This window comes from Eubalaena glacialis, chromosome 14, assembly GCF_028564815.1.
Source record: "Eubalaena glacialis isolate mEubGla1 chromosome 14, mEubGla1.1.hap2.+ XY, whole genome shotgun sequence".
Taxonomy (NCBI): Eukaryota; Metazoa; Chordata; class Mammalia; order Artiodactyla; family Balaenidae; genus Eubalaena; species Eubalaena glacialis.
The window spans coordinates 92518227-92544083 of NC_083729.1; the positions used below are offsets into that span (position 1 = coordinate 92518227).

A 25857-nucleotide genomic window follows, 5' to 3' on the forward strand; every position below is an offset into this window, starting at 1 on the left:
GGCACCTACCAGGCACAAGTGGGGGGGCCACGGACACCTAAGGGGGCGGGAGGAACCCCCAGCGACTGGCTTGAGGGATCTCAGTTCCCAGGCCAGAGGCTGGGCCCAAGCTCCTGTGGTGGGAGCTCCGAGTCCAAACCGCTGGACTAACAGAGAACGTCAGACCCCAGGGAATAACAATCGGAGTGAGGCCTCCCAGAGGATCTCATCTCAGCACCAAGACCCAGCTCTATCCAACTGCCTGCAAACTCCAGTGCTGGACACCTCAGGCCAAACAACCACTAAGACAGGAATACAGCCCCACCCATAAAAAACAAAAAAAAATGAAATGACAAAAAAATATGTCACAGACGAAGGAGCAAGGTAAAAACCTACAAAACCAAATAAATGAAGATGAAATAGGCAACCTACCTGAAAAAGAAATCAGAGTAATGATAGTAAAGATGATCCAAAATCTCAGAAACAGAATGAGGAAAATACAAGAAACATTTAACAAGGATCTAGAAGAACTAAAGAGCAAACAAACAGTGATGAACAACACAATAACAGAAATTAAAAATACTCTAGAAGGAACCAATAGCAGAATAACTGAGGCAGAAGAACGGATAAGTGAGCTGGAAGATAAAATAGTGGAAATGACTACCTCAGAGCAGAATAAAGACAAAAGAATGAAAAGAATTGAGGACAGTCTCAGAGACCTCTAGGACAATATTAAACGCACCAACATTTGAATTACAGGGATCCCAGAAGAAGAAGAGAAAAGGAAAGGGTCTGAGAAAATATCTGAACAGATTATAGTTGAAAACTTCCCTAACATGGGAAAGGAAATAGCCAATCAAGTCCAGGAAGCACAGAGAGTCCATACAGGATAAATCCAAAGAGAAACACACCGAAACACATATTAATCAAACTATCAACAGGTAAACACAAAGAAAAAATATTAAAAGCAGCAAGGGAAAAGCAACAAATAACATACAAGGGAATCTCCGTAAGGTTAACAGCTGATCTTTCAACAGAAACTCTGCAAGCCAGAAGGGAGTGGCAGGACATATTTAAAGTAATGAAAGGGAAAAACCTACAACCAAGATTACTCTACCCAGCAAAGATCTCATTCAGATTCGAAGGAGAAATTAAAACCTTTACAGACAAGCAAAAGTTAAGAGAATTCAGCACCACCAAAAAAGCTTTACAACAAATGCTAAAGGAACTTCTCTAGGCAGGAAACACAAGAGAAGGAAAAGACCTACAAAAACAAAACCAAAACAATTAAGAAAATGGTAATAGGAACATACATATCAATAGTTACCTTTAATATAAATGGATTAAATGCTCCAACCAAAAGACACAGACCGGCTGAATCGATACAAAAACAAGACCCGTATATATGCTGCCTACAAGAGACCCACTTCAGACCTAGGGACACATACAGACTGAAAGTGAGGGGATGGAAAAAGATATTCCCTGCAAATCGAAATCAAAAGAAAGCTGCAGTAGCAATACTCATATCAGACAAAATAGACTTTAAAATAAAGACTATTACAAGAGACAAAGAAGGACACTACATAATGATCAAGGAATCAATCCAAGAAGAGGATATAACAATTGTAAATATTTATGCACCCAACACAGGAACACCTCAATACATAAGGCAAATGTTAACAGCCATAAAAGGGGAAATCAACAGTAACACAATCATAGTAGGGGACTTTAACACCCCACTTTCACCAATGGACAGATCATCCAAAATGAAAATAAATAAGGAAACACAAGCTTTAATCAATTGATATTTATAGGACATTCCATCCAAAAACAACAGAATACACTTTGTTCTCAAGTGCTCATGAAACATTCCCCAGGATAGACCATATCTTGGGTCACAAATCAAGCCTTGGTAAATTTAAGAAAACTGAAATCGTATCAAGTATCTTTTCTGACCACAATGCTATGAGACTAGATATCAATTACAGGGAAAAAACTGTAAAAAAAATACAAACACATGGAGGCTAAACACTATGCTACTAAATAACCAAGCGATCACTGAGGAGGAAATCAAAAAATACCTAGAAACAAATGACAATGAAAACACGATGACCCAAAACCTATGGGATACAGCAAAAGCAGTTCTAAGAGGGAAGTTTATAGCAATACAATCCTACCTCAAGAAACAAGAAAAATCTCAAATAAACGACCTAACCTTACACCTAAAGCAATTAGAGAAAGAAGAACAAAAATACCCGAAAGTTAGCAAAAGGAAAGAAATCATAAAGATCAGATCAGTAATCAATGAAAAAGAAATGAAGGAAACCATAGCAAAGATCAATAAAACTAAAAGCTGGTTCTCTGAGAAGATAAACAAAATTCATAAACCATTAGCCACTCATCAAGAAAAAGAAAAAAAAAAGGAAAAAAGGGAGAAGACTCAAATCAATAGAATTAGAAATGAAAAAGGACAAGTAACAACTGACACTGCAGAAATACAAAGGATCATGAGAGATTACTACAAGCAACTATATGCTGATAAAATGGACAACCTGGAAGAAATGGACAAATTCTTAGAAAAGCACAACCTCCCAAGACTGAACCAGGAAGAAATACAAAATATAAACAGACCAATCACAGCACTGAAACAGAAACTGTGATTAAAAATCTGCCAACAAACAAAAGCCCAGGACCAGATGGCTGCACAGGTGAATTCTATCAAACATTTAGAGAAAAGCTAACACCTATCCTTCTCAAACTCTTCAAAATATAGCAGAGGGAGGAACAATCCCAAACTCATTCTACAAGGCCACCATCACCCTGATACCAAAACCAAAGATGTCACAAAGAAAGAAAACTACAGGCCAATATCACTGGTGAACATAGATGCAAAAACCCTCAACAAAATACTAGCAAACAGAATCCAACAGCACATTAAAAGGATCATACACCATGATCCAGTGGGGTTGATCCCAAGAATGCAAGGATTCTTTAATACATGCAAATCAATGTGATACACCATATTAACAAATTGAAGGATAAAAACCATATGATCATCTCAACAGATGCAGAAAAAGCTTGACAAAATTCAACACTCATTTATGATAAAAAACTCTCCAGAAAGTAGGCATAAAGGGAACTTACCTCAACATAATAAGGGCCATATATGACAAACCCACAGACAACATCGTTCTCAATGGTGAAAACTGAAACAATTTCCACTAAGATCAAGAACAATACAAGATTGTCCACTCTCACCACTATTATTCAACATAGTTTTGGAAGTTTTAGCCACAGCAATCAGAGAAGAAAAAGAAATAAAAGGAATCCAAATCGGAAAAGAAGTAAAGCTGTCACTGTTTGCAGATGACATGATACTATACATAGAGAATCCTAAAGATGCTACCAGAAAACTACTAGAGCTAATCAATGAATTTGGTAAAGTAGCAGGATACAAAATTAATGCACAGAAATCTCTTGCATGCCTATACACAAATGATGAAAAATCTGAAAGAGAAATGAAGGAAACACTCTCATTTACCACTGCAACAAAAAGAATAAAATACCTAGGAATAAACCTACCTAAGGAGAAAAAAGACCAGGATGCAGAAAACTATAAGACACTGATGAAAGAAATTCAAGATGATACAAACAGATGGAGAGATATACCATGTTCTTGGATTGGAAGAATCAACATTGTGAAAATGACTATACTACCCAAAGCAATCTACAGATTCAATGCAATCCCTATCAAACTACCACTGGCATTTTTCACAGAACTAGAACAAAAAATTTCACAATTTGTATGGAAGCACAAAAGACCCTGAATAGCCAAAGCAATCCTGAGAAAGAAAAATGGAGCTGGAGCAATCAGGCTCCCGGATTTCAGACTATACTACAAAGCTACAGTAATCAAGACAGTACGGTACTGGCACAAAAACAGAAATATAGATCAATGGAACAGGATAGAAAGCCCAGAGATAAACCCATGCACATATGGTCACCTTATCTTTGATAAAGGAGGCAAGAGTATACAACGGAGAAAAGACAGCCACTTCAACAAGTGGTGCTGGGAAAACTGGACAGCTACATGCAAAAGAATGAAATTAGAACAATTTCTAATACCATACACAAAAATAAACTCAATATGGATTAAAGACCTAAATGTTAAGGCCAGACACTATAAAACTCTTAGAGAAAAACATAGGCAGAACACTCTATGACATAAATAACAGCCAGATCTTTTTTGATCCACCTCCTAGAGTACTGTAAATAAAAACAACAATAAACAAATGGGACCTAATGAAACTTAAAAGCTTCTGCAAAGCAAAGGAAACTACAAACAAGACGAAAAGACAACCCTCAGAATGGGAAAAAATATTTGCAAACGAAGCAACTGACAAAGGATTAATCTCAAAAATACACAAGCAGCTCATGCAGCTCAATATCAAAAAAACAACCAACCCAATCCAAAAATGGGCAGAAAACCTAAATAGACATTTCTCCAAAGAAGATATACAGATTGCCAACAAACACATGAAAGGATGCTCAACATCACTACTCATTAGAGAAATGCAAATCAAAACTACAGTGTGGTATCACCTCACACCTGTCAGAATGGGCATCATCAAAAAATCTACAAACAGTAAATGCTGGAGAGTGTGTGGAGAAAAGGGAACCCTCTTGCACTGTTGATGAGAATGTTAATTGATACAGCCACTATGGAGAACAGTAAAGAGGTTCCTTAAAAAACTAAAAATAGAACTACCATGTCACCCAGCAATCCCACTACTGGGCATATACCCTGAGAAAACCATAATTCAAAAAGAGTCATGTACCACAATGTTCACTGCAGCACTATTTACAATAGCCAAGACATGCAAGCAACCTAAGTGTCCATCAACAGATGAATGGATAAAGAAGATGTGGCACATATATACAATGGAATATTATTCAGCCACAAAAAGAAATGAAATTGAGTTACTTGTAGTGAGGTGGATGGACCTAGGGTCTATCATACAGAGTAAAGTAAGTCAGAAAGAGAAAAACAAATACCGTAATGCTAACACATATATATGGAATCTAAAAAAAAAAAAAAGGTTCTGAAGAACCTAGGGGCAGACAGGAATAAAGACTCAGACGTAGAGAATGGACTTGAGGACACGGGGAGGGGGAATGGTAAGCTGAGATGAAGTGAGAGAGTGGCATGGACATATATACACTACCAAATGTGAAATAGATAGCTAGTGGGAAGCAGCCGCATAGCACAGGGAGATCAGCTCAGTGTTTTGTGACCACCTAGAGGGGTGGGATAGGGATGGTGGGAGGGAGACGCAAGAGGGAGGGGATATGGGGATATACGTATGCATTTAGCTGATTCACTCTGTTATACAGCAGAAACTAACACAGCATTATAAAGCAATTATATTCCAATAAAGATGTTAAAAAAAAATCATTTAAATAAATTTTTTTTCTAGAGAGAACCCATAGCTTTCATCAGAAATAGTTTTTAATGACCAAAGGAAAGAAAGATCTAAAAGCACTGCATCCGAATTTTAGAGTAAAAATTGACGTTCTCATGGAAAAGTCCCTGTCTTCAAAGTGCCTTGTATCTTTGAAATTAGAGTTAATTACTCAGCTGAGATGAACTGACATTAGATATTGACCTTCTAAGATCAGTAAGATATAAGTATTTTCTTAGACACAGAAGAAAAAGCACACATACCTTTTTTCCAAATCTCTGATTTTCTCTCTTAGTGGTTCAACAATCTAAAACGAAAATAACCAGTATCAGTTTTAAAGCAGAAACCCAGTCCTCCGCCACGTTCACCCACTCTGATGTTCCAGACGGACAGGGCGTGATGTGAAACAGATTTTAATTCCTTCTACGATTCACCTCCAGCTCGAGGTTAAGTCAGACCCCGTGACTCACAATCCTAGAATCGAGATGCTGAACTGCGTGTTGGAATCTCTTACTCCAGAGATGCCTAAGCTCTCAGGAAATTCACCTTTTTCCTTCCCGACCTCACGGGCAACGTCAAAGGTGGTTCAGGCTCGTGAAAACAGGCGATCACCACCCCCGCTTCTCTTCAGGTGAGAGAGAGGACCCCCGGGTGCTGCCCCCGCTGTGTCGCCTGCCATCAGCACCGCGCCTGCGTCACAGGCCGTGTGTCCACCGCATTCGCGGGCCAGGGCCGGGGCTGCACAGGACGACCGGCACGTGCCTCCAAATCACAGTGAGCGGCCCCCAGCCCTCCCACAGCCCATATTACAACAGTCTGTCTGCACCGACACTGGACTAAAACACAAGCAATTATTTTAACCAGAAGGTGTGAAGTGGGCTAGAGTTGCCGGCTTTCAGTGAGGCAGGCCGCAGCCTCCCCTCCGCTCGTGCGCCCGCCCTGCTGTGTGTGTCCCCGGGTCCTCGCAAACGAGTCGGGCCGTGCTTCCTGTTGGCACCTGCTCAGGTGAGTGGAGGCCGGCCCCTGCCCCCATCCCTGGGGACGGTTCTCACTGCCGTTCCTCTAAGGAAGCCTGGAAAGGCTCCCCTGAAAAGTCACATAAGAGCGTAAATCCATCTTGCCTGTAGGGCAGAATTTAACACACTGCACCTTTACAAATGGACAAATGCTGACACAGAGGTGCGGCCACAGCCTAACAAACAGAAAGTCTCTTCTTCAATGAGGGAATGACTTCTTGCGAGATGGTTTCAGAATCACAGGTCGGCATCAAGCGGCCACAATAAAGATACCAGCGCAAGCAAAGGGACTGAAGTGGACAAATAAGCAGGAAAAGGAGGAGCAAACTTTGGAAACGAGACTAACCTCTTCAATCTTGCTTTCAATCTTGAGTTCACCATTTTCCTGGATGGACCTGTTGAGTAGAAAACTACAAAACTGAGACCAATTGAAAGGCTTTGTGACTCCAAGGTGTATTTCTGACCAAATCACCGCAACACAAACCGAAGGCTGCACGTCACCCCCTCCTCCCCAAGAACCCGTCCCAGGCACCCACCCCCCAGGATGGGAGACCGGGGACCAGACAGCCAGCGGGGGAGGAGGGGGCTGGGGGTAGCTCCTCAGCCCCGTACCCCAGGCTCACCACCTCCTTACGGGGTGTTTCTGTTAAACTACCCCGTACCCCAGGCTCACCACACCTTACGGGGCATTTCTGTTAAACTAAGACCATCTCACTTTCACATTCCACCCAACACGGGATTTTAAATTAGAGGCAGGAAGTGTGTCTATAGGGAGTACAAGTTTCTCTGCTGGGCTTTCCTGGGATTTAATGCAAAATGGAGTTTTTCCAAGTGCAAAGACAGAGCTCCTTTAATGGGACCTGAGCAGCCCTCCAGCCACACACAGGGGCCTCCGTCAGGAGACACACACCAGCCCCGGTGGGAGGAACTGGGTCAACAGGGCCCCAGCCGCCCTGCAAATCCCGCTGGACGTGAAGAGCCCAGGGGGGGCAGAGCTACCCTCCCCGGCTGCCCGCAGCTGCGCTGACTTCCCAAACCTGCTGTCACCGCAATGCCACTGCTGCTCTTTGACTGTCACACCAAGGAATACAAAGTGGAGGGGATTTTTCTTTAAAGGTAAAACTGTACTCACGGCACCAGATTTGTTTTTACAGTGAATGCTTATTACTTTCGCTGATTTTTTTTTTTTTTTAAGAATACTGACACAAGGATTTGACTTTTACAAGTGTCCCTCATGCTCTGTCCAGCGGCAAAAGTAACGCTCACTCAGGCCCTCGGGCCCTCGGGCCCTCCCTCCCCGGGGCGGACAGCGGCCCCAAGCACCCACTGGTCTGCTCCTGGGGGTGAGGGCAGCCTCGGTTTCCCTAAGAGGCTTTGGAAAGGTGCCCCTGAGTGCTCTGCTCAAGCCGCCCAGGAATGCCATTTACACTTCAGGAGCCTGAAAGCTCAGGTCCACCCTCTTCTGTCTACAAGGCCGGGAAGGCCTGAGGCGGGCACCACCAAGGAGCCGCCACGGCTGCCGCGAGATTCACCGTCGCATCTGAGCTGGACTTGGGTCAGCGTGATAACCAGCTGCGTCCTCCAGAGCACCCCAGGAGAGAAGACGAGCTGGACGTGTGAACAGCAAGAAAGCTCAGTTCCACTTTTACATCGTCCTCAATCATGGTGTATGTATAACAATGAAATGTGTCCTTTCAACCCAAACATAACAGCCGAGTTATTAAAAACAATTACCTCATGTTAACCAAGTTGCCCCAGATAGCTGTAAGAGAAAGAAAAAGGAAAAGTCAATATTTAAGTTCTCCAACTAATACAATATTAATTTTTAACCAGTATCTTAAAGTTGGCTATGAAAACTATAGCTCACGAAGACAATAACATGCACACTTCCAAAACAGTAAGTGCTGGGACTTCCCTGGTTAGGGAAGTCCAGCGGTTAGGACTCCGTGCTTCCACTGCAGGGGGTGCAGGTTCGATCCCTGGTCGGGGCACTAAGACCCTGCATGCTGCACGGTACGGCCAAGAATACATACATACATACCTACCTACATAAATAAAATAATAAGTGCAACTAAACATAAGCAAAAAGATGACCCTATATACCCCTAACTCTGGCATAACCTTTTGGGGCCTGGAGTGCCATGGTGCACGTGCTTTGATACGCAGTACGTCCCCAGCCTTTGAGGAAGAGCCAGTCACGGGAATCAAAGAACTGCAAAAATAAGAGAGATCCCAGGGCTCAGTCCAACCTCTCCCCCTCAAATGTCGATGAGACCGAGACCCAGAGAAGCTACAGGATGGCCTGACCCTGTGGCCGTCCTCTCTCAGCCCTCACCCAGCTCCCCTACATCACAGCCCCGTCTGCTGGGCCACCTCCTTGACGGCAGACACCTGAGTAACCGCGTCTAAACCAGTCCGGCTGCCGCAGTGGATTTTACCAGGGGTGACTTTACAGACACACGACACGCACTTGAAGTTACTGACCAGAGGGTACCTCACAGAGAGACGCCCACAGAGAACGGTGTCGCTAAAGCTCTGTCCGCATGCCGACACGGCCCCCACGTGACCACTCCCCCAGTGATGCACAGCTCCTGAGGCCAGGCGTGCTCAGGTGCTGCCAGATGCTGGGGAAAGCAGGGAGCAAACACACACACACCCTGGAGTCCGGGGCTGGCAATTCTGTGAGCTTGGGAAGGCCCTGAGGTGAGGGGCGACCCTAGGCATGTTCTCACTGCATCTGCCGATACCCAGCGGGGGGCTAATAAACGTTCACTGCAGAGTTCTCAGTGTCCAAAATCATGCTCCTTGCAAGAGATCCCCATTGTGAACAAGGGGCATGATGAAACCATAAAAGCACAGCCCTCTTCAAATACAAGAAGAAACTATGATCAAAAAGATAAGCAATAAATAAGTAGAAAGTGGCAAGTAAGCAAGAAATGGGAGAAATTAAAATGAAGCTGTACTGTATTCATTACTCATTAGAAAACAAAGAATGTTTATGCCTTTGGACCATGTGATCTTACTTTTGAGGATTATCCTCAGGAAATAAGTATACACACAAGAAAGCTGCCTTCACAAGTCACGGCCTTATTTATAATTAAAAAAAAAGAATAAACCAAAATACATTACAATTGGGGGACTATTATATAAATTATGATATAGCCATTCACGTGATGAAATCATAAAGTCATTAAATATGACTGTAACAATTATCAAAAAAGATAAGCGATAACAGATGTTGGTGAGGGTGTGGAGAAAAGGGAACCCTGGTTCACTCACTGTTGGTGGGAATGTAAACTGGTGCAGCCGCTACGGAAAACGGTACGGAGGTTCCTCAAAAAATTAAAAACAGAACTACCACACGATCCAGCAATTCCACTCCGGGGTATTTATCCAAAGGCAATGAGAACACTAATTCCAAAGGATACATGTACCTCTATGTTCATTGCGGCACTATTCACAATAGCCAGGATACAGAAGCAAGCTGAGTGTCCACTGACCGATGAATGGGTAAAGAAGATGTGGTGTATATACGCAATGGAATATGATTCAGCCATAAAAAGATGGAAATCCTGCCATCTGCGGCAACACTGCTGGATCCTCAAGGCATTACACCAAGTGAAATAAGCCAGAGAAAGACAAATACCGTAGGATCTCACTTACATGTAGAATCTAAAAACAAACAACAAAAACCCAAGCTCACAGGTACAGAGAACAGATCAGCGGTTGCCAGACGTGGGAGGTGGGAGGTGAGGGATGGGTGGTGTGAAACAGGGTTTAAATAAGTCCTGGGGATGTCGTGTACAGCACGTGACTGTAGTTAACAACACTGTCCTGAGTATTTGAAGGAAGCTGCTAAAACAGTGAGTCTTCAAAGATCTCATCACACACGCACACAAATCTGTAACTGTGTGGTGACGGATGTTAAGTAAACTTATGGTGATCATTTCCCAATACACACACACACTGAATCATCACATGTACACCTGAAACTAATAAAACGTTATATGTCAATTACATCTCAATAAAAATACGGCAACGAAACCATGCTGCAACCTGATAATGCAGGTGTGACAGCCCCAGACAAGAAAATATATCTACTACTAAAAATTACACAGAAAAAAAAAGACCGTCTGAAGACACCAAAATACTGAGTTCAAGTGCTGACGTTGACTATTTTTTCCTTGTATCTATGTGTCTACCTTGCTTTGTAAAAAGGAGGGAAAAGATTCTTGAGCCCCTGCCAAGCTGCGTGCCCCCTGTCCCTGGTCTCTATCTGGGTCACTGCTCACCTGGGATGCCAGGTGCCCGTGAACCAGGAGGTGCAGACCCTGGGACACTTGTCTTCACTGGGGACCTGAAATGAGTACCTTGTCTCATTCTGGCTTTAGGATTAGCTCCTCATCAAAACAGCCCAGAAGCGTCCCCCTCTTTCTGTGCCAGGGAACTAACTGCACGCGAGAATGACCCGGGCCCTAAGTTGCCTTCCGAGTGGTGACAGCCTTTTGACCATCTTCTCAAATCATCCCACGGTTATTAGTTCATTCCATTTTCTCCTTCTTAACCTCTTCTTGAATCTGTTTACAATGTCTATTTTGGAGACATTTCTCGGTCCTCCTGTGGTCACTTAGACCACTTGAGAGCAGGTAAGGCTGCCATCCCTCCCGGGAAGTAGACACACGGCCTCCCGAGTCATCCCCCCCTGCCCCACCAGGGCTCTGCTTCATCGTCTCTCCCGTGGGAAGCGCGGTGGCCCTGGGATCTGCTGGGGAAGATGCCCACCGCAGGAGCTTCCCCGCCCTTGACTAACGGAAAATAAGGACTGTGGGCGGGTAATGCCCCTCCGCGGGCACCTGGACACGCACCCTCCTCCCCAGCTGCTCCTCCCCGTCCAGCCCAGGGCTTCGTGACCCCCTCCCCTCTCCTCACCAGCGGACCTCCTTGCAGCCCCTGCTCCCACGGGACTCGGCACCTCCTCACCACTTCAGCTCCATTTACAGGGGTCTCTGGGCACCTCGCCTGGGCACTCCATTTTCGGGACAGCCCCTCCCCCCCCCCCGCTGCAGGGGATGCTGTGGCCCCCTGTGCTGCCATGGTGACCACGGCACCCCTCTTTTTAATTGGCGGCTTATGGTGGGTCTCCCTGCAAGAGCAGGAGTTTCCTTATTCACACTCAAAACACCAAGCACGGGCAGGCCAGGCACCAAAACCAGCCAGACGGAGATCAGGGAATGTTCTTCCTTTCTTACAAACATCACTTGCTTAGTCCTTTTTATCTTCAGAAGCAGAACCACCTTCTGGGCTCAGAAGGAGATGGATGCCCTGGGAGGAGAAGGGCAGCAGAGGTCCCTGGGGAGGGAAGACGAGGCTGCAGGTCAGGGTGGGCCTCAGGGGCTGTGTTCCTGACAAGCTCCCCCGAGGATTCTGCCCATGAACTGAATGCGGGCACCACTGCTTCCCCTTTGGTAGCTGGCCCGTGGTTAGCAGGTGACCAGCATCACTCAGTGGTGAAGGCAGCAGGGTTTCAGCACCAGAGGAAGCAGGGTGTGAGGGGCAGACGGGCAGGGGAGAAGTGAGCTGAAAGCAGAGGACGGGGCGTCAGGATGGGCCGGGAGGTCAGGGCGGGGGGGACACAGGTGTTGTCACAGGGTAAGAGCTGGGGGGCGGCTGGGGGAGGGATAACGGCTGGGCCAAGCGCGCTCTCGGCTCCCCCTCCATCCCACGGTGACGGGGAGAGGTGTCTAACGGGGGGGCAGGAACGGAGGCCTGGAGCAGGAGGCCGGCGGCCCCAGCCTGGGTCTCGGGACAAGGCCGAGGTGGCACAGGGACTTGGTGGCGCTGGAATCACCCCAGGGGCCTTCCGGGCTCACCGTTTCCAAGCCCAAGGTCACGCTGTCACTCCCACGTCACAGCTGAAGACCAGAGCCAAGAGGAGCACCTGTGACCTGTCAGGTCACCCCACAGCCGTGTGACAGGGCCATGCGGGGGCCTCGTTCCCAGGCCTGCGTGGCCCGTCTAGGGCCCGGGCTCGTCCCCACTCCCACGGAGACAGGCGCCTTGTTGTCCCCAAACCGGCTGCTAAGCTCATTCCCCCCAGACGCCCGTGGGACACGTGATCAAACCCAAACTGAGCCTCGAGACCTCGTGAAATCCTCAGGGCCACGCAGCCCACTGACCGAGGAAGATGCTCCACCTGCGCAGGTAAGAAACGCTTCATCCAGAGGCGGATTCACAATGGAAACCCGTACCGCCCAGGCTCCTGGGCTCATCCGAACCACGCACCGTCTGCAGAGAAAGTTCCAGGACGCCGCAGGGCGGGTGCCTTCCCCCGGCCGCCCCTGCTCCTCTCGGGTCCCGAGACGGGGCTCAGCAGAGGCCAGGCCCAGCCCGTCCGCCGCACTCTGCAGCGTCAGCGTGATGTTCAGAGAGCGAGACCCTCCCTGGTGCCACAGCTGACACATCCCATCAGAGGAGGGGTCCTGGCCCTCCCCGCAGTCTGGGCAGTCGGTCAGAACCAGCGTGCACGTGGGGCTCGGTTGCTGAAACACCAGATCCTGCAGCCCAGGGCCACCCGGCAGGACCACGACCGCCCGAGGGCAGACAGGTTAACCACGCTGGCCGAGCTGTCCTCAGGGGCAGACTTGCCAGCCGAGTCTCCGGGAAGGGGACCCTCCAGCCCCGCTGTGTGAGTCCCAACCGTCAGGCTAGACGTTACCAGAGAATAGACTCTGCTTTTCAAATTCCCACCCCACAGACCCATGAGCGTGGTGAAACAGCCGCTGCTCTGTGCCAGCAAGCCCTGAAGTGGTCGGTCACGCAGCGAAACAACCAGAACCAGAGCACAGACAGGTGCTTTAATCTCCCATCGACCCAGGATCCGGGCAAAGTTCCTCCCGCTTGGGCAGAAAGGGTGGCTGAGGTCCCAGTGGCCGCCATCCCTACCACGCAGGCTGCCTGCCTTGTGTGATCACAGCATCAAACGCGCCCAGGAAAGAGGAGCCCTGCTCACCTCCCACGAACCCTGACAACTCCGGCCCCCGAGGAACAGATATAGACCCCGCGGTGGCTCAATTGAAGGCCTTCAAAGCAGACAAGGAAACGCATCCTAAACCGATCAGAGGGTTCACATCAGAAGATACTATTCTGTTTAAAATTCTCCAGATAAGGCAGGGGGCTGTCAGAGGAGGGCTTTTCCGCCTCCAGGTCTCCCTAAAACAATCAGGTGCTGAGGGTCAGGCAGCATCACACACGAAGGGCAACAGCCACGGAACGGGGAGCCCTCCTGTCCCCCGACCTGAGGAGAGCTGGCCCGGAACCCTGCCCAGCCGGCCGGGCCTGCGTTTGTGCCAGCCGTTACACAGAATGGAAGCTGCCCAGATGAGGCGGTCTGGGGACCCCCGGCAGGCTGGCGGCTGGCGTCCTTCCCAGGCCACGCGCGGAGGCCCTGCGCCAGCCCTGCTTCCCTCCCAAGACACCTCCTCCAGGATGGCCTCCGGGACGAGCCCCAGCACAAGCCCTCCAGCTCCCCACCCCGCAGCCTCCAGAGTCCCAGCTGGCGGGTCCCAAAATTCGGCAAAGAACACCTTTAAGTGACTCACTGCTTCCCAGGGACTTTCCTAAGAAAGCTGCCCCAACATTTCCATGAGAAAAATTTTTGCCCCAAAGTGGTTAAAAACGCAAGAAACCGTGGGCGTTGTAGATAACATCGGTCCCTTTAGAAAGTCTTTACATGTAAAAATGTCACTTATTAACTGAGATGAGAAACTTAGTAGAATCCATTTCTGCTTGTTCACACTAGACACACGTTTAAAACTTCATGCAGGTGTATTTACGCAGAAGACAATCTGAGAAACATGAGGAAGGCCTTTCTAGGCTCTGGTATTACTGCAATCCACAGCCGGCAGGGAGAAAGTCTGAAATAAGTTCCCTCAGGTCTGCAGGGGAGCCAAAGTGTTACCTCCGTCCAGGTAGGGCAGCACCACGCTTGCAAAGTGCAGGGTGACCAATGAGATCCCCGAGCCGGTCAGTCAGTAGAGACTCCAAACCCAACTGTCATCTCAAGGACTCCCGCTGTTTGAGGAGCCTGGAGAGGGGACAGCCCCCAGCCCCTGGCCCCCGGGACCCTCGAGGTAGACGGCAGAGGCTCATTCGGACCAGAGCTACACAGCGTTTCCCCAGGAGCCCGTCGGAAATGCAGATTCTCAGGCCCCAACAGGGCTCCCCAATCAGAAACTCAGGGGGTGGGGAGCCATCGGGGTTTAACAAGTGCTCCAGCCGATCTCCCTGCAAGCTGAGAGCCCACCTCTGTTCCCCTCCCTGCTCAAGGCCTCCAAAGGCTCCATGTTCTAAGACAACCGTTAAACAACTTCTTCACAAAACAAACAGATTCTCAGACATACAAAATAAACTTAGTTACCAAAGGGGGAAGGGAGGGAGGGATAAATTAGGAGTTTGGGATGAACATATACACACTACTGTATACAAAATAGGTAACCAACAAGGACCTACTGTAATGCACAAGGGACTATATTCAATACCTTGTAATAACCTACAATGGAAAAGAATCTGAAAAGGATATATGTATAACTGAATCACTTTGCTGTACACCTGAAACTAACACAATATTGTAAATCAACTGTACTCCAATATAAAATAAAAATTAAACTAAAATAAAAACCAAACCAATGTCAAGAGCCCTCCCGCCTCTCCCTCTGTGATGGGCACAGCTCTGGATGCCCCCTCGCCCCAGGTGGCCAGCAGACCCTCGCGGCTCCTCCCCCAGCGAGTCCCTCTAGCCCATGTCCCCGGCCCCGTGCCGACCCCCCTCGTCAGGCTCTGGCCACCGCAGGACGCGCGTGGCTGTGCTTCCGTGTCCGCCCTCCCACGAGGCACTCCTGCCTTCTCCCCAGGTGACTCGTCCTCGTCCCGCTCCTGCTCCGGATTCCAAGTCTCCAAACCACTCCCATCGCCCACTCTGGTGATCGAGAACTCTGGAGCGCGTGCCCCACGTGTACTACACGTACCGTATTATGTTCATCACAACACGGACAAAGGCAGAAAATGGAAGAGGATGAAGGGAGACGTGTACGCACACACGGAAGTTCCAGCATGCGGGGTTCCGTGGGGCGCACCCCCGAAGCCAGCCCCACGGGACACCCCGCCCGTGCCCCCCAGGGCTCCCCCCGTCCCACCAGGCTCACACCTGCCAGCCCACGCCTGGCAGGCAGGAGCCCAGGAGGGTGCACAGCTGCGGGCGACACTCAGCCACAGGCCCGGGGGCAATGCAGGCGGCGTTTGGCCCTGAGTCTGAACATCTGGGGCAGGTGGATCACATCCTGGCTCCTCAGCTGCACGGCTCTCCTCCGACGGCAGCTCCTCTCGCTGAAGGGTTCCCACCGGGTCAGACCTCCAGCCCTGCCTCCTGGCCCCGAGGGCCCCCAGTCCCTGCACCTGTCACCTCCGCCCTGGGCTCCAGGGTCTAACCCCATGCACCTCCCAACCCGCTGACCCCCAGGCCTCCAAGGCACCGCACCCCTCACAGCCCAGGCCTCTCACCTCCCTCCAAACACCTGGACCACGTTCTTAAGAACCACGTGGGGAAACGGAAAAATCGTCCTCAGATCTGTTTCCACTCCCAGAACACCGCTGACCCCAGCGTGCGGGGTTTCCACACCACCAACCAGCTCTCCGGCCCCCTGGACACTAACGACCTGCCCTGAGCGCTGACCCCGCAGGTGAGGGGCTCAGGCCCACAGGACAGCGCACTTCACCCCACCAGGCCCGGGGCTGCCTGTGCTTCTGACCAACCAACTGGCTGCAGGTCAGGGCTCCACGACCCCCTCCCTGGGTTTGATAATTTGCTAGAAAGGCTCACAGGACTCAGAGAGACAGTCTCCTTACGACGACCGGCTTATCAGGAAGGACGCAGCTCAGGAACAGACGAATGGATAGTCTCGGAGGGACCAGAGCCTCCACGGCCTCTCCGGGCACCACCCTCCCAGCTCCTCACCCACCGAGGGGCGCGTCAGACCTCACTGTTGAGGACTTTTTACAAAGCTCCATCTCCAGCCCCCAACCCCCTTCCCGGAGGTGGGGGGGGGGGTGAGGCTGACAGTGACCTGCCCCATCCCAGGCCAATCTAGGGCCCACCCTGAGTCACCCCCAGGCAAAAACTCGGGGTGATCAAAAGGGGCATCTTAGGAACAACAGAAGACACCCCTATGGCTCGGGAAACCCCAAGGGTTTTAGGAGCTCTGTGCCAGGAACGGGGAACAAGACCACAGATATCTTCCTCGGAACCACTCGAGGCGTGAGAAAACAGCTGCAGCCTACCTCACAAAGGACAGTTAACACCCCCGATGTGTTAAGAGCTCTTAAAAATGAGGGGAAAGACGACCAAAAACTCAACAGAAAAATGGGCAAAAGCTGAACAGTTCTCGGAAAAAGATACATTAGCATCCTTTAACACTTGAAAAGATGCTTAACGTCACTCCCATGAAGAGGACGCACACTGAAGCAGGAGAGACCACTTCTGCCTGGTGAGTTGTCCACAAGCTCTGACGGGGGTGTGGGGAAGACAGCTGTTCCGGGGCATGGCTCGGGGGACCACACGCACAAGCTTACTCACTGCAGCAGCACTTCCAAGAGCAGAGTATCTGAAACAAGGAAAATGCCTTGCTCAGGAGCCTGGTCACGGAGAATGCAGGCCGCACACACAGAGGAGAGATACAGAGCAAAGGTGAGCTCTATACGCCGATACCAGCGCCTTCCAGGAAATACTGTGCAGGAAAGGAAAAGAGGGCAAGACGGTCTATGTGATTCACTACCTTCTGGTAACAATGAGTAGCAGGTGCGTGTATACACACAGCCTAATGCCTGGATTTGCAAAAAGAAACCAAAGATGCATAAAATGGACTAATGACAGTGGGAAGAGGGTGGAGGCCAGGGACTGCAGCAAGACACGTCTGCACATAGTTTTTTATTCAGTTTGACTTCTGAACCATGGAAATGGCTTACACACTTTAACAATCAGAAAGAAAAAAGAAATCCTAAGATAAACGGAACACAAACAGAAAAAAAAATAAACCTGACTTGTATCAGGCATAAACAAACATGTTTCACGGAGCTTCTGAACACAATAACTGTACACCCTGAGCAAGAGCGATTCTAAGGACAAAAAGAACTACAGAGAAATTCTGAATTTTCTTAAGCTTGTCCTTGGTACTGGTAATGAGGCAATGATTCTGAAACTGGTATGGCTGGTAGTACAGAGCAAATGAGTTTTTCCTGATGTCAGAAACAAGATTTTCATAGTGGGAGGGAGGAAATAGCAATATGGGAAGTGGGCAAGGGAGAAAGAACCCCATTATGATTTAAACTGGGGGCATCGGCATAAACTCACAACTGGAAAAAATTCATACCTGTCCTGGCTCTGTCCACTGCAAGAGCTGGAAGCAAGGACACCTCAGTGAGTGCTCAGACCCCGAGTTCTAATCCACGCTCTCCACTGAAAAGGAAGCAGGGCTCCTTGGAGAAATGGCTGATTCCAGGTTTGGGGCACAGAAAACACAAGATGAGCCTGGAGCATCTGGAGATCAAGCAAGTGCTCAAAGATAGAGAGAACCTCTAGTCCATAGTGACATAAAAAAAAAAAAAAGAGGGGTATAAATTGATGGTGGTCCTCAAAATATGTTCACATCCTAATTCCGAGAACCTGGGAATCTGACCTTACTTGGGAAAAGGGTCTTAGCAGATGTAATTAAGGATCTTGAGACCAAAAGACCACCTCAGATTATCCAGCTGAGCCCTCGATCCCGTGACCAGTGACCTTATAAGGGACAGACGGACCTGACAGACAGCAGGGGAGGGGCCACGGGACCAGCACCGGGAATGAAGCACCCGCAGCCTGAAGGCGCCTTCAGGGGACCACGGCGGCCGTGCCGACACCTCGACTTCTGACTCCAGCCCCCAGAATCGTGGGAGAATCAATTTCCCTTGTTTTAAAGCCGCCTAGTTCCTAGCAATTTACTACAGCAGCCCCCAGAAAGCTAACAGGGGGAGGGGGAGGGGGAGGGGGAGGGGGAGAGAGGCAGGCCTCAGTCTCTGTGTCCAGAAGAACGCCAGTTAATAAACAGAGGAGGATTTACAGAATTCGAAAGTTGCCGTTTTTGTGATCCCCAATATAAAACTGATCCAGGCGAGGACTGGCATGGATGCGGAGCGCGCTGGCCTGTAAGTCTCCGGGAACCCCTGGCTGGGTCCTGGGAAAACGGATCCTGGAAATCAAGTGGCCGGCAGCCAGCACCACCCCCCCCCCAAACTCAGCACTGATAGTGGACAAGCCTGATGTAATGCAAATCGAACAGCGTTATCATAAAAATATTTACCTGAATTTAATCCTGAGGAAACAAGCAGGTAAGTCCAGAAGGCTGGACGTTTCTAAAGGACAACCAGCCTGTGTTTTTAAAAGGTAAATGTCATGAAAAAACAAGGGTTAGAGGCGTAACAGCGATGTGTAAACCCTGACGGGATCCTAGATTAAAAAAAAAAACAAAAAACAGAAAAGGCTGTAAGGACATTTATGGTACCACAGGGGCGGGCGGAGGGAATTCAAATATGGACTGCATATCAGATGATACTATTTATTGTTAATTTTTAGACAATGATAATGGTGATCAGATTACATAGAAAATGCAGATCTTAGGAGACACATGTTGAAGTATTTAAACATGAAGTATTACTATGTCTACAACTTTCAAATATTTCAACAAAGAAGTATATGTAAAAATGAAAAGAATGAGCAAATGTGGGGAAAAAAAGAACTGGCATATGTAGGCCGAGCGTTATTTGGGTGCTTGCTGAGTTATTTTTTCAATACAACAGAAATTAGGTGTGGAAACTCTTACAGTAGATGTCGAGGGTCAAAACAATTTCCAGGTTGCCCCTCCCGGCCACCAAGGAGGTGGGGGGAGATTCTAGGCTCCTATTCCTGGGTCTGGGGGGACCCTGGGAACCTGCGGTAACAAGCATAGTGACGGCTGGGCTCAGGGGAATCTGGAAGCACCACTTACACAAGTTCGTCTGTTTTCCCCTTTTTTCCCCTCCTTTCCCCCAGGAGCCCACTGGCATCACCATCACCTGTCTGCTGAGCGACTTAACGATTGCCAATTATGGAGGGCTCATCAGACCAAGGGCAAAAGTACTCGCACAAAGTCCCAGCTCAGAGAAGCTTGGTGTCTGTTAGCACACGTGCAGAGCTAACACATGTAAACATGCTTGCACGTGGTTTTCAGGGGTGATTTAGCGTCTTTTTGGTGGAATAACAGGGACGGGAGAGGAAAGCACCACAAATACAGTGTCCTCCCAACAAAACCCAGGACACACCCAAACCTAAGTGAGCGCTGTTGCTGTCACAACTCGGGATTTCAAGAGCTGAAGGAGTGCCTCTGAAACGTCAGCAAGCAAGCTTCGCCTTTGTTCTGTCGTTTCGGGTATAAACCAAGGTGCACAGGGGGATGGAGACAAGCGCTTCTGGGAGGTGAAGAAGAAGGAAGAGGGCAGAGGAACCAGGAGAACGGGGAGCCGGGGGCGGGTCGCGTGGAGGAGGCTGGAGAAGGGCCCTGCCCGCTGCACACAGACGTGGGGCACCCTACCGGCTCCAGCCCCCGCAACCCCCGGTCCCATCTCTGCAGAGGGGAGGGCAGAGGGTCTGCGGCACGGGGCCCCGTCAGCTGGGGGACGATCAGGGTATGGCTCAGCCCCGCAGCCCTGCCACATGCCCGGGAGAGCCGGCACCGCCGCCCAGAGGATGCTGAGCGCTCCACCAACCAGTGAAGCAGCTGAGGGTCCATGGGGCAGCCGGGGCCCCCCACCCGCCCAGGATCGATCGTGCAAACAGAGCAGACAGCCCAGCGTCCCGGGAAAGCCTCCAAGGAGAAAAGAAGCCTCCAGGGGAAGAAAAGTGAGCCAACGACCACTGTACAGAGGAGACCCTGACACAAAGACCATGCTCTTTGGTTTTTTAAATTCAAGGAGAAAGAGAACGCTCATAAACAAAAAATGGTAGCAAACATAAATGTCCTCAATCACTAAAAGAGTTAGATGACAAAGTTTCCAAAAAGTAGGGAAAAGGCTAAAATGACAGAAGAGACGAAAGGAAGAGGACTAGACCAGGCCACCCCACACCGCGGGGTAACGCTCCAAAGGACAGTTCGGAAGGTTCCCAGAACCGCAGAGCGAGGCTCCTGGGCGGCCAGGCTTGGAAGCACCCGGCACGTGGGCACACGTCACCAGCCGGTGCGCACCCCTCGGCGGGTGGGTGGGCACACAGGTGCCTCTGACCCCCCTGCGGCACGGAGGCCTCACTCTGGGAGGGGGCTCGACATGCCGAGCACGGTGGTCCTGAAGGAGGCCAGTTATCAACCGCATGTCCACAAATGCACACTCGGGGCACACCCGAGTGCGGACGGGGCGAGCCAAGGTGTGCCGTGGAGGATGGCGCCAGGGGCAGGAGAAGGGCAGGGCCTGGGATCTCCCAGAAAAACCAAGTCACAGAGAGACGGGAGCTGGCTTGAGCCTCGGCACCAGGACCCAGAAGGGATGGAGCCTCACCACCCACCTGTCACGTAAATGTGAAGACAGAGAAGACATGGCCAACGCCTCCCAATGCTCCTCCCATGACCTCCAGCTGAAATGAGGCGGTGGCAGTCAGGGGACAGGATCTCCAGGCCAACGGGGCTGAGGGGCTGAGGCCAGGGGCACGAGGTCCGAAGGCCCCTCCTCAGGGAGCTCGGGAGGCTGCTCAGCGTCTTGGGGGAGAAAGACATGAGCGACAAAGCTTGCAGTCCAACAAGTATAGGGCCTGGAGAGTGGAGTCATTAGCTCCGGGAAAAAGAAAAGGTGACGTTCACAGGGCTCAGGTGAACAACATTTAGTCATGCGCATAAACGCTAAGTGCTGAGCTCCTTAAAACCACACCGCATCTGCGTGGGTTGGTGGGGGAAAAGCAAGGAGAATAAACAATCGTCTTCTAAAGAAGAGAGCCACTAGGTAGTATCTAGAATTCTACCGCGCAAGGACAAACACCAAAATCATCAGCTCAAAGAAATGAAGTGCTTGCCTCCGGGGAGAGGAAAACAGTGCCTGGGGACACCAACAAACCCGGCAAAGGCTATTTGACTTTAACTCTAGCCCTGTCAAAAACACCAAAAGTAATTCCAGCTGAGTCTCTGCCTAGGGATCTACCTAGCAGGTTGGCATGACTTTCAGACCTCTGAGCTCTTCCAAGGAGCTAACAGCACTGATCTAAGTGCTACAAGGGCGGAAATCCCCGTTACCGAGAAGAAAACACATGCATGGAGAAGAACCTCAGTGCAGTGCAAGCTGGCCCATGCTCAGCCCCTGGGCCTGGACTGAAGAATTATGTGCCAGCAAGGACGCTGGGCCCGCACGGGCACAAGAGCATTTCCAGAAGGGGCTGTGTGTCATCTGGGAGCAGGGGCGTTTTCTCAAACAAAAGGGAAAGATTATTAACAAGGAGAGCAGAGACTAGACGTCACAGGCATCATGGCTCACGGACACCTTCAATGTTCTCGGATGCCGTCAGTCGGGAGCCACAATGTCATGCTTTTCCCTGCTAAGTGTCCGGGACTTACCATCCCTGTTTGTTACCAGCACTGCCTCCACCCTAGTCTAAAACCTCACAGCTAAATTCACCCGCGTCGGGAGCTGGCACGAGGCCTCCGCCAGGCCTGCCTGCTCCAGCCCGCCTACCAGGGCAGCCTCGTCGCTACTTCGTGTCCATACTCCAGCCACACCGCAGTTCTCCACATTCTGAGGACACGCCCTGCTCTTGGCTGCCACAGGACCTCTGCACATGCTGCTCCTTCGGAACCCACCCCTCCTCCGCCTGCCTAGTCACTCCTACACACACTTCACTTCCCAGCACAAGCCCCTGTGCATTCCCTCCCTTCCTTCCTACCTGATCGTAATTTAACCCTCATTTGGGTGAACATCTAATTCATAGCCAACTCAACTCACCTGCTTAGGCCACAGGTTCTAAAGTGAGGTCCCCAGACCACACCAACAGCATCTGAGGTGAAGCTATTAGAAATGCAAACGGCTGGGCCACACCCCAGACCTACTGAATCAGAAACTTGAGGGGAGAGGCGGCAACCTGGGTTCTGAAAACACTCCAGGTGACTCTGACACAGAGCAGTTTGAGAAACACTGCCCAGGTGTTTTGCGCTCCTTGGGGTCCCCAGGGACTAAGCAGAGGGACACGCAGCAGTAAGGGCTGCACAGACAAAGGTGAGGGCTCAGTAGGATCTCCTGGTCTACAGAACAGTGAACGACATCCCACAACCCCCTACCTTCAGAAGCCCCAAAATCGACATGGAGCTTGCTGCAGACCTGGGTTCCAGCCCCAGCTCTCCCGCCTTGCCGGGCTCAGGTCTTGGTCTCCATAGCTTATCATCTGTGTGGTCATCAGTAAATCTGCCTGATTTCTCTTGGCCTTAAGAGACTCACCTCTAGAATGGGAATAACGATAGTACCTATTCCCTAGGATTGCTTAGATAGTTACAGGAGACAATGAAACAGGCTCACGCACCTATGGGGAAGCTCGCAGCCAATTTAGATATGGTAATTATTGTCCTAACGACAGTTATACAACTTTAAGCGGTCTTTCCCCTGGGTTCTCGGCTGTCTCACTCAAGACTGGCACAGCTTCAGACTAGTTCTTCCTCCCTTGAAGACTACTCCCAACTAACTGCCCCCAGCTGGGCTGCAGCAGACAGGCTGGGTCTCAATCACCCGCATCTTCCTAGAGCTCAACTGAAATCACTTTGCCGAGCCCCCCTCACCTCGGGAGTCAGATCTTGGTAACTCAACCAGTGAGCAGGTGTTTCGTTTCAGCGTGTATCACTCTCGTGGCTAGGATTCAAACGAGCTCACTTGGTCCAATTCTGGTACTTGGGGAAGTATTAATAGCAGCAATGAAAATACATTCCCATCGAATAGTTTTTTTTTTTTAAAGGGACAGCTTCTGCCTCTAAGAAACCACAGGGTCTACCCTCTGCCTGCAAAGTGCCCCTCCTGCCCTAGGTCCGGCAGCCGCGGTGAGTGATGACGGGAGAACCACACAAACAGGAGCGGCGCCGGGATCCCCAGTGCTGCGCCTCCGTGCTGGGCCGACCGGCACCCGCACCCTCCGGTCCTGGGCGCAGAGACCCCTGCGCATCCGAACACCTAGGCGCCAGGACCCCGGGCGCGGACACCTCGGCGGGAGCACCCCCGGGCGTCCAGAAAGCTGGGCGCCAAGACCCCGGGCGCGGGGACTCCCGGGCGTCGGACCCCTGGGCTCGGCCGCGGGCCGGCGGGGTCCGGAGACACTGGGCTCCCCGGCAGCCAAACGCGGAGTAATTTTCCTAAGAGCAGGCAGCCGGCGCGGGGGCTCTGCCAGGCGACAGCATTCGCACCCCCTAGTCCAGCCCGGCGACGCGGCACGCTCGGGAACCGCTGCCCGCATCCCCGCGTGCGGCGGGGCAGCCGGGCCGAGGGTCCGCGCCTCCTGTCCGGACGGCAGCCGCGCGCGCGGAGCGGGAGGGAGGGAGGGAGAGAGTAGGCCTCGGGCGGGAAGGAATAGCCGGCGCACTCACAGGCCACGTAGGCGAGCAGCGCGATGCCCAGCAGTAGCTTCATCCTCCTGCGGCTGACGGCGGACGCGAGGCGCAGGAGCGCCTGGCTCAGCATCCCGGGCCGCGCGCTGCGGCCGCAGGGCTCCTTGAGCGGCTGAGGCGGGGGCTGCCCGAAGGCCCCGCCCCGCGCCCGCTTCCTGCCGGCGGGGCCCGCGCGCATGCGCCACGCCCGCCACGCCCCGCCACGCCCCGCAGGCGCAGTGCGGCGGCCCCGGCGGGCGGCGCGTGCGCGTGCGCGGTCCCAAGCGCTAGTCGTGGGCCGCCGTGGGCGGTGTGCTTCCGACCCCTCTCCGAGCGCTCGGGGCGGACTCGGGGATGGGCAGGTGTTTGGAGTTCTTGACCGCCTCCCTCTGAAAGCCGACTGTTCTCTCGGCTTCTTTACCTAAACACCGCTGAAGTCCAGACCCCGTGCCTTTTTCCTTCTGATCGGCTGGAACATCTTTCTTTTAAAAATGAGGAGTTTACATGCAGCTCAATATCAAAAAAACAACCCAATCCAAAAATGGGCAGAAGACCTAAACAGACATTTCTCCAAAGAAGACATACAGATTGCCAACAAACACATGAAAGGATGTTCAGCATCACTAATGAGAGAAGTGCATATCAAAACTACAGTGAGGTATCACCTCACACCGGTCAGAATGGCCATCAACAAAAAATCTACAAACAATAAATGCTGGAGAGGGTGTGGAGAAAAGGGAACCCTCTTGCACTGTTGGTGGGAATGTAAATTGATACAGCCACTATGGAGAACAGTATGGAGGTTCCTTAAAAAACTAAAAATAGAGCTACCATACCACCCAGCAATCCCACTCCTGGGCATATACCCTGAGAAAACCATAATTCAAAAACAGTCATGTACCAAAATGTTCATTGCAGCTCTATTTACAATAGCCAGGACATGGACGCGACCTAAGTGTCCATCGACAGATGAATGGATAAAGAAGATGTGGCCCATATATACAGTGGAATATTACTCAGCCATAAAAAGAACCGGTGGGATAGGGAGGATGGGAGGGAGGGAGATGCAAGAGGGAAGAGATATGGGAACATAAGTATATGTATAACTGATTCATTTTGTTATAAAGCAGAAACTAACACACCATTGTAAAGCAATTATACTAAAATAAAGATGTTTAAAAAATTAAAATTAAAAACAAATTAAAAAATTTTGAAAAAAACGAAATTGAGTTATTTGTAGTGAGGTGGATGGACCTAGAGTCTGTCATACAGAGTGAAGTAAGTCAGAAAGAGAAAAACAAATACCGTATACTAACACATATATATGGAATCTAAAAAAAAAAAAAGGTTCTGAAGAACCTAGGGGCAGGACAGGAATAAAGATGCAGACGTAGAGCATGGACTTGAGGACACAGGGAGGGGGAAGGGTAATACACTACCAAATGTAAAATAGGTAGCTAGTGAGAAGCAGCCGCCAGGGAGAAATAGAGTGGTCGGCAGCACCTCTCACCTCTGGGAATGCCAGGTTCTTTTGCTAAACTTAATCGAATACCCTTCTTCAGCTTTGTTGTAAACCTCCAAGAAGAACACCATAACTAGCAATAAGGCAGTAATTGGTTACATCTTTTGAACCACTCAGCACAAATGCTGTGACTCAGTGATTCTAATACAACCTTCCCAATCCCAGGTCTGCCCATTAGCCGTGGAGAGTCATTGAGTCGGAGGAAACTTGTTAAGTCCCTC

The 25857-nt window shown here is 50.2% G+C and overlaps 1 protein-coding gene across 2 annotated transcripts in view; it reads right to left on the reverse strand.

The window, feature by feature from the left end:
• Positions 1 to 24287, reverse strand: part of UXS1 (UDP-glucuronate decarboxylase 1) — a 79625-nt gene extending 55338 nt beyond the window's left edge. The window contains exons 1-4 of one of the 2 annotated variants that reach the window (XM_061168730.1): positions 24115 to 24287; positions 8192 to 8219; positions 6804 to 6852; positions 5705 to 5748 (exon numbers count right to left, since the gene is read on the reverse strand). In XM_061168730.1, coding sequence (XP_061024713.1) covers positions 5705 to 5748; positions 6804 to 6852; positions 8192 to 8219; positions 24115 to 24208 — 215 coding nt within the window. In that variant the 5' untranslated portion in view covers positions 24209 to 24287. Of the gene's footprint in view, positions 1 to 5704; positions 5749 to 6803; positions 6868 to 8191; positions 8220 to 24114 lie in introns of both variants that reach the window. The other variant, XM_061168729.1, reaches the window with a different exon arrangement.
• Positions 24288 to 25857: the final 1570 nt, after the last annotated feature.